The sequence below is a fragment of the Salmo salar genome, chromosome 27 (assembly GCF_965601325.2).
Source record: "Salmo salar chromosome 27, fSalSal1, whole genome shotgun sequence".
In the NCBI taxonomy this organism is placed as follows: domain Eukaryota; kingdom Metazoa; phylum Chordata; class Actinopteri; order Salmoniformes; family Salmonidae; genus Salmo; species Salmo salar.
Window position 1 is genome coordinate 14,902,833 of NC_138317.1, and position 9,691 is coordinate 14,912,523.

General features: G+C 42.4%; 1 protein-coding gene across 2 annotated transcripts in view; it reads left to right on the forward strand.

The window, feature by feature from the left end:
• Nucleotides 1-8,340, forward strand: part of LOC106588300 (zinc finger protein 516) — a 30,286-nt gene extending 21,946 nt beyond the window's left edge. For both annotated transcript variants that reach the window (XM_082970060.1, XM_082970061.1), the window contains exons 4-5: nucleotides 3,680-3,744; nucleotides 4,433-8,340. In XM_082970060.1, coding sequence (XP_082826186.1) covers nucleotides 3,680-3,744; nucleotides 4,433-4,483 — 116 coding nt within the window. In that variant the 3' untranslated portion in view covers nucleotides 4,484-8,340. The remainder of the gene's footprint in view (nucleotides 1-3,679; nucleotides 3,745-4,432) is intronic.
• Nucleotides 8,341-9,691: the final 1,351 nt, after the last annotated feature.

The following is a 9,691-nucleotide window of genomic DNA, read 5'->3' on the forward strand; positions in this document are numbered from 1 at the left end:
GCTCGCTATTTAGACACCCGGCAAGTTTAGCACTCACCATAATCATATTTACTATTATAAAAGTTTGATTACCTTTTGTTGTCTTTGTCAGAATGCACACCCAGGACTGCTACTTCAATAACAAATGTTGGTTTGGTCCAAAATAATCCATCGTTATATCCGAATAGCGGCGTTTTGTTCGTGCGTTCCAGACACTATCCGAAATAGTAAAGAAGTGTCGCGCACATGGCGCAATTCGTGACAATAAAATTCGAAATATTCCATTACCGTACTTCGAAGCATGTCAACCGCTGTTTAAAATCAATTTTTACGACATTTTTCTCGTATAAAAGCGATAATATTCCGACAGGGAATCTCCTTTTCGGCAAACAGAGGAAAAAATCCCAAAGGCGGGGGCGGTCGGGTCACGCGCCTAAGCCCAGTGTCCCTTGATCGGCCACTTGAGAAAGGCGATAATGTGTTTCAGCCTGGGGCTGGAATGACGACATTCTGTTTTTTCCCGGGCTCTGAGCGCCTATGGACGACGTGGGAAGTGTCACGTTAGAGCAGAGATCCTTAGTAAATGATAGAGATGGAAAAGAAGTTCAAGAAATGGTCAGACAGGCCACTTCCTGTAAAGGAATCTCTCAGGTTTTGACCTGCCATTTGAGTTCTGTTATACTCACAGACACCATTCAAACAGTTTTAGAAAATGTAGGGTGTTTTCTATCCATATGTAATAAGTATATGCATATTCTAGTTACTGGGTAGGAGTGGTAACCAGATTAAATCGGGTATGTTTTTTATCCAGCCGTGTCAATACTGCCCCCTAGCCCTAACAGGTTAATAACAATGGCATTGATTTTGTATTTTTATATTTTTTATATTGTTCACCACAGCCCTACATAATTCAGCATGTAGAGGAAGAGAAGGATACATTCACAAAACTGACCATGTACTCTACACTGTACACTAAGGTCACTTTGAGAGTAGCAGATCTAACCTGCAGCTTGTCGTCGGAGATACCATCATCATCCTCTTTAGCCCTTTGAGTCACATGTAATAACGTGACCTTTTGTAGTATGCGTTTTTCATTTTATTTGTCCTCCGCCTTTTCGGTTTTTCTACGAGTGTTTTGGCATGAATGCTAATAGCTTGGGGGAAACATGTTTGCCAAGGCCGACAGAAGGACAGTGCATGTTTCTGCCGGTGATAGTACCAGTCAAGGAATAGGTCTCTCTGTCTGCTGTCGACCTGTGTGTGTGTGTGTGTGTGTGTGTGTGTGTGTGTGTCACAGTGGACAGGGAGGACGGCTCATATTAATGGCTGGAACAGAGTATTTTGGCTGGAATGGAGTGATTGGAATGGTATCAAACACATGAATGTGTTTTAATAGCATTACATTGACTCCATTCCAGCCATTATTATGAGCCGTCCTCCCCTCAGCAACCTCCGCCGGTGTACCAGTATGTGCGTGCATGGATCACAGTGACACAGATGGGCAGTGGGCACCCAGTACTGTGTGACAAGGATAAGGGTGTGTGTGTCTGAGAAAGGGAGAATGAAAGAGGTGGCATCGAGACTCTACACACACACACACACACACACACACACACACACAGACACACACACACACACACACAGTAAATTCCACTCCCAGAACATCAGAGACCTGACACAATTGGGGTGACAGCAGGAGAAAGAGCAGTGAGCAAGTACAGGGAAAGAGAGGGAGAAACAACAAGGAGCGAAAGAGTGACCTAGTGAGAGGGATATGCAGACATAGAGAGAGGAAAAGAGCGAGAGGAGTACATCTGACATGTGACACGGGAGCGCTGGCCAAAGGCATCGGCCGGGCAGTTTAATTTGCAGTAATATATGCGTTACTTCCCAGGCAGCCAGGGGCTGTGTCAGGGCTGTCAGATTTGGTACGAAAGTTGTTACCCACTGCCCTGAATGAAGCCCACCCCTCCCCCATCTTAATGGCACATCGGAAGTACTAATGAGCCCAATACTCTGTGGCTTAGGTGTTCTAGCGGTTAGCATCGCTGTCTCCAGCACACATGTATACCTGTGTCTGCATGGGTTCAAATCTAACCCACAGCCCTTTTGACAGTCTCCTATTCTTTACACACTATCACTCTGACTTTATTCTGTTCATTAAAAAATCTGAAAGGAAAAACCCAATGACCTAACTAGCTAGCTACTGTTTCTTCATAATACGTGCCTACCGCACAGCGCCGGTGAGTAAAAAGATTGGATAAGTTATAAATTGCGTGAGATAAATAATTTATCAATGGAACAGGTTAGCTACCTATCCAACACTGCAATTAGAGCTAGCTAACGTTAGCATACTTTAGCAGGTCAGCTGCAATGGTAGATAGCTAGCTAGCATATACTCCATGAACAAAGCAAACTTTCTAGCGAGAAAAATAGAGGAAAGAGAGTGGTGTTAATGATTTTAGAAAACTGTTCATTAGATAATCCAGCTGGTCGGCATTGTTTCCTATGCATTCTTGTGTTCAGACTTCTGATGGTAATAACTCAGAATTGGATTGGTGCAAGTGTAACCCATGTGAAACGGCTAGTTAGTTAGCCGGGTCACGGCACCAATGTAACAGTGTAGGTTCCGTCCCTCTCTTCGCCCCAACCTGGGCTCGAACCAGGGACCCTTGCACACATCAACAACTGACACCCACGAAGCATCGTTACCCATCGCGCCACAAAAGCCGCGGCCCTTGCAACGCAAGGGGAACAACCACTTCAGGTCTCAGAGCGGGTGACGTCACTGATTGAAATGCTATTAGCGCGCACCACCGCTAACTAACTAGCCATTTCACATCGGTTACACAAGCAGAGGCTGAATGGATTGGTGCAAGCACAGATTTGCATGCACACAAACACATACCCACACACATGAAAAAACATAATTTACATTTCTTTACAAAGTGTGTATTGTGCCTGTGAATGCCAGTCTGCCCGTGTGTGTGCTTTTGACCTTGGATGGCAGTCCCTCAACTTTGAACAAACACATTTGCTTGTGATGTCAGTTATGGGGATGTACAGTAATTGGTGTGTGTGCATGCTAATGAGATGCCTGACCACCAGCACAGTGACCATTGGTCCTCTGTAGCTCAGTTGGTAGAGCATGGTGCTTGCAAAGCCAGGATAATGGGTTTGATTCCCTGGACCACACATATGTAAAATGTATGCACTTATAACTGACTAAGTTGCTTTTGATAAAAGTGTCTGCTAAATGGCATATTTTATATAAGTGCATACATTTTACATATGTGTGGTCCAGGGAATCAAACCCATTATCCTGGCTTTGCAAGCACCATTATCCTTGCTTTTCTTTCAAAAACAAGGACATTTCTAAGTGACCCCAAACTTTGTGTGTGTGTGTGTGTGTGTGTGTGTGTGTGTGTGTGTGTGTGTGTGTGTGTGTGTGTGTGTGTGTGTGTGTAGCCCACAAATCAATTGAAGACCAAAAACTAGAACAAGCAGAAAAGCCATCGCTTTTTCCCGCTCGTCACTCCAAGGCAATATTACCCTGAAATCTAAACGGAATATTGCCCTAAAAATACAACAGATACCTTAACTTACTGTGATATTATTAGGTTCAGTTTTTTTCTTGTAACTCTTCGTTGGGAAGGTCTTGGGATTCTAAAGTGTTGCTCTGTCTCTCTTGATTCTACAGCGATGCTGCAGTACAATGGACATTTTGGAAATGAAGTCCATTCCTCCACGGAGGCCTCCAAACAAGTATGCTACTTTCCATGTTTGGGTTTTGTTTTGCTAGAAGTAGAATCCGTCTCCTTACTGTGTGCCCTTCGATGTATATCTCCCTCTGCATTCCCCCTATCCTGTCAATAACAAAAAACGAAAGGTATTTAGACCTTTAAAATAATTCCTCATCACTCCTTTCTGCTCCCAGCTCTGAGAATCCAAAAGAGAAATCAGTGTATGAAACACTAAAGGCGAGGCAGTGATACTTGAGCGTCTGTGTCAGACTGCTGTCTCCCTCTTTCTCTGTTTGGTACGAGGAGCTGACAGGAAAACAAAAAATAAAAAAGCCTTGACATCCCCCTTGGGGTAACAGTCGTGCGTCTCCATATGGCATGTCAACATCCTGCCAATCATGACCACACGCAGGCCCTCCTGGACTCTCTCTACCTACCTGTCTGTTGTTCTCTTCTTATATTCTTCCTCTTCTGTTGCCTTTGTAATGTGTGAGACGTGAGGACACACTGACACACACTGAAAGATTAACTCACACACAGTCACACAAACTGACATTTTTGCACAATCAGAAACACACTTTCAGACACAGAAGTATACTTGCACACACAAATACACTCATAGAAAGACAACTGACACTCAGCAACACAAACGTGTCTTGGTATGATCTGTGATCTGACTCCATTTTGCCCCTTATATCTGTCCTCTACAGGCGAGCGGCCGTTCCTCTGCTTCCACAACCTCTCTTAGGAAGGGGACATGAAAACTCTGCATGCCACATGCCCTGAAAACTCGACTTCCCAAAATGCATTGTTGCAAGATGAGAAGCCTGCAGTCCCTCACAGGAACCAAGCCATGACTACAGGAGAACAGTGGCACTTCACTTGTGGGGCCCAATTGTCTCAAGGGACACTCTTTGTCCACAATTAACTAACCCTCCCGGACTGATAAAGCTACCATTACATGTGGACGTGACAGAGTGGAAATTCTTCCCCAACTGGGGTGTGAACTCACAGCCCTCTACACTGTAACTCAACATACACAAGAAGCACCGTCAACACCTCAGCACACAGAAAGGACAAGGCATTTCTGCATCCAGAGTGACAGAACTTCTCAGGAATGCAGTAGCGATGCACTTAACCATCTGCTACATCACAGGGCCAGGCTTAGATGTTTATGTGGTGACAATATACTGACCTAGAAATGGTGTAGTTGTTCAGCTCATGGTGATTGAGTTCAGGCTGGGTTAGTGATAACTGATTCTAAATCAGTTGTTAAAGGGCAGAAAACCAGGATACCCCAGGGTGTTTTATGTAACCTTTAATGCAAACCCTTTAAATCCATGTCAGAGCAAAAAGACAAGCAAAGACTGAAACTTTCATATTGTATCCCTCCAGAGAATTGATAGAACATTTTGAAATAATCGGATTGGTACGTGTGTTTACTGTGAATGTGTGTTAGTGTTTTAGTCATCTGTTTATTTTAGCTTTTGACACTTTTTTTTGGTGTTATTTGGAAACTGTTTGGATTGGTCAACCAGCTCACACAAGAAAAGTTACCATCCACCTTGAAAGCTGGAATCTTTAATAGTAAAACTGCCATGTCCATTTGTGATATTACAACAAGAAACAAATTACTGCAAACAACAAACACGTTTTTTTCTCTCGTACATCATCGCGATAGAACAGCATATATTCATAATTAATATTTTTTTTACCTTGATGCACGACGCTCCCCACCTCGTGATGCACGACGCTCCCCACCTCTTGATGCACGACGCTCCCCACCTCTTGATGCACGACGCTCCCCACCTCTTGATGCACGACGCTCCCCACCTCTGCTTCGTCCAACAAACAAAATCAATAACAATGGTCATGGGGTAGACAGTGGTATGGTTTCTCCCATCTTTAAGCAACAGTAATGAGGCAGCTGTTTGTGACTTACCGTCCATCTCCAACCATGTTTACATGAACAACAACTATGCTAGACTCTGCTGACCAGGGATGTAGTGGAGGGTAAACGCACACAATTCTGGCAAGTAGCCTCAAGGTTGGAGCGTTGGGCCAGTAACCGAAAGGAATACGAATACTGGAGCCAACAATGTGTCGGGTTGCCCTTGAGCAAGGCACTTAACCCTAATTGCTCCAGGGGCGCTGTACAACAGCAACCCTGGTCGTGACCCAACTCCCAGCGAGTGACTTGAGGAGTTGGGATATGCAAAGAAATATATATATAATCCTAATCATTATAAACTTGTGTAAGCACCCTCCAAATTATTTACTCACCTTTTAATTAGTGAAATGACGTTTACCCACTTATTATTGCGTTCCCAGCGTAGATCAAAGCTCAGAAAACTTATTTTCTTGATATGAGTTCTACTCGCGCCTTCCTTCTTTTAGCGAACGGCTAAACTCTGCCCTCTCGCGAATCGCAGCACAGACCGAGGGCCAGTGAAACAAACTACCCCAGCAGACCAACGACAAGTGGCTATAAAAGTAGGCAACTAGAGACGCCGCTGACAGACTAGTGGGTTTGCGAGATGCCGTACATAATTGTATTATTTTTTCCTAAACGTACGCGACTCCTGCCGTGTCTACAGACATCCCCCAAACAAACATAAAACCTGACTCTTGGAGAATGAGTGTACAGCTGGCAAATAGTTGCGTATAGATATGTCAGTCAGGTGGCAGAGACTTCTAGTATTGCCATAACATTAAAGGGATCTGGCTAGTGTTTGCCAGCTAGCTAGCTGGATGAAGAAAGAAGCTAATGTTAAATGGCGCTTGACCAGAGCAGGGGCAAAATATAGGCTACTAAGTTCTCATCATAAATTTGCTTTACAGAGAGTACTAGTAAAGATATTTATAACTAACCCAAGATAGACCAGAGCCTGTCGTTTCCAATGGGAGCAAATTAATCATAGTTGGCAGAATAAGTAAGGAGTTGGGCAGAGCCAAGCACAAGTTAGTTTGATCCTACTGGCGCGTTCTAGCATTTATATTGCATATGTCCATTAGGGAACGCATACTCTGAAGTGCGCGTGTGCAATAACTACATTTGGCCTTGCCCTCCTACTAAACAACACAACTTTGGGAAAGGTTAAAGTCTACAAAACACAGTCCACTCTGTTACAGATTCTAGTTTTGGAAACAGAAAACTGTATGGAAATCAAATGTTTACTCAATGATTTATTTTTGTGGAATGTCGGCCAAAATCCATCTCGCTCTATCTTCTTCCACTGCCGGCAACTAGACTTTCTCTCATGACCATATTTGGCAATGGGTGGAAATGCCAACCGGATGCTTCACATTTATACATCAGGTGAAATATCTGGCTCATTGTTCTATCTGTGGGACTGGTCAGACAGACAGTGGTGTGGCAGACAGTGGTGAGGCTGCGGCAGGCTGCGAAGCATGCAGAGAGCGAGAGGCTAGTACAGTGGTTCCCAAACTTGGGGTCGGGGCACCCTGTGGGGTCCCCTGAGAAAATCTGTACTAATCTTATTATACAAATTTAAGAACTTACAAAAATAAGAAATATCAATATCTCGCCATATCCTACCGTCCCTATAGGCCCACAGTAAAATGCGAACAATACAGATATAAAAATGTAACACGTCTTCCTTTATTTCGTTAGTCTTATCTTGATCGCTCACTGGACTTTATAGTTTACCCACCCTTTGTTTTACCACTATATCAATGCTGCTGACTATGTATGTTCTGTCGCATTAAGTTTGTATATCCACTCAAGTGGATATCCCTACATTGAAAGACTGGCTTCCATTGCTAGGGAGCACTGACCATGTGGAACATTTCAAACATTGTGTTTCTCAGACCTCAGAAAGTTGTCTTCTGTTGAGGTAAGTCCACGTCCCAGGCTATGTGATCCAGACGGAATGGAAAATGAATCCAAAACAAATGCATGGAAAAGAAAAGCACTATGTAACTTACAGATTTGCAGTGCTTCATGCGTATAGCTGGATCTACACAACCAATGGTGTTGTGGACTTGAACAGAAGGCCACTTTTGAGGTCTGAGAACAGAAAATGTCCCTTTTAGAAGGTAGATGTGCAGTTCGACTCCATGAAAATGACTACTCTTCAATGAGGAGGATTGTGGGTCAGTCTTGGATTGTCTGTTTCGAAAAACACTGTTCTTTAGTTCCTTTTTGCTGTGTTTTACTTTTTGTGTTTTGCTGGATCACTGGATATCTGTCTTAGAAATGGCTTCTGCAGTTTTTTTCAAGTTATTTTAGCTGCGCACAAGGAAAGAAAGCCATCCATGTTAAAAAGTACCAATCTGATGTTATTACTACATTATTTATTGAATATTATATGATAGTTATCCACCTTGATCGATTGTCGGTATGTTAAAAAAAAAAAAAAAAAAGGTTTTATGAATTGAAGTCAGAATTATATAGATTGTAAAACGATAGATGTTTGTAATAAAAGGTTGGGGCTTAGATGGACATGTGTTAATCAGACCGCTTCATGATGATTTGCAATGTTCACTCAGTGCTCAGATATTCTGTGACTTTTAGGACTTTAGATGATGAGGCTGTATTTTCAAAGTATTTATATTGCATAATACCTGTTAGTACGAATAAAACTTGATATATTTACATGGGCTTGATATTGGTCATTTCCTTATCCCAGAGGCTCTTTCATCAGCCTTTGAGGTGGTATGTTTATAACAGTCACACACATGAAAATGTAGTATAAATGGTTGTGATTATGTAACATGAAAAGTTCATACAATTACAGGTATTTGTAATAGGCTTAATTTATCTCTCATAATTGTTCAACAGTGCTTGGTAAAGCTCTTACACCAATTATTCTTGCTCATATAGTTATATTAGAAAGTAAAAAGTGTTACAAAGCAATATGGAAGGAATTTGACATTCATTTTCTGAGAGGATGGATATACAGTGAGTGTACAAAACATTAGGAACACCTTCCTAATATTGAGTCTCTTTTGCCCTCAGAACAGCCTCAATTTGTCAGGCATGGACTTTACAAGGTGTCAAGTGTTCCACAGGGATGCTGGCCCTGTTAAAAATACTTCTTTAACATGTCTCCTCGCCTTCATCTACACTAACTTCAGTGTATATTTGGCCTTGCGTTTTCAGTTATTACCCTGTTGAAAAGTGGATTTGTCTCCCAGTGTCTGTTGCAAAGCAGAATGAACCAAGTTTTCCTCCTATGCTTCGCTCTATTCCTTTTATTTGTATCCTAAAAAAAACTCCCTAGTCCTTGCCGATTACAAGAATACCCATAACATGATGCAGCCACCACCATGCTTGAAAATATGAAGAGTGGTACTCAGTGACGTTTTGTGTTGGATTTGCTCCAAACACTATGCTTTGTGTTCAGGAAAAAAACTTTCTTTTACACTTTTTTTCAGTATTTTTTGAGTGCCTTATTGCAAACAGGATGCATGTTTTGGAGTATTTGTCTTCTGTACAGGCTTCCTTTTTTCCCCCACTGTCATTTCAGTTAATATTGTGGAGTAACAACAATGCTGTTGATCCATCCTCAGTTTTCTCCTATCCCAGTCATTTAACTCTGTAATTGGTTTAATATCACCACTGGTGAAATCCCTGAGCAGTTTCCTTCATCTCCTGCAACTGAGTTAGGAATGTCGCCTGTAACTTTGTAGTGACTGGGTGTATTGATACACCATCCAAAGTGTAATTAATAACTTTGCCATGCTCAAAGGGATATTCCATGTCTGCTTTCTTTTTTCCCCCCCATCTACCAATAGATGCCCTTCTTCGCGAAGCATTGGAAAACCTTTGGTGTTTGTCCTTGAATCTGTGCTTGAAATTCACTGCTCGACTGAGGGACATTACGGGTAATTGTATGTGTGGGGCACAGAGATGGGGTAGTAATTAAAAAATAAAGTTAAACACCATTATTTCACACGTAGTCCATGCAACTTATTATCTGACTTGTTAAGCACATTTTTACTCT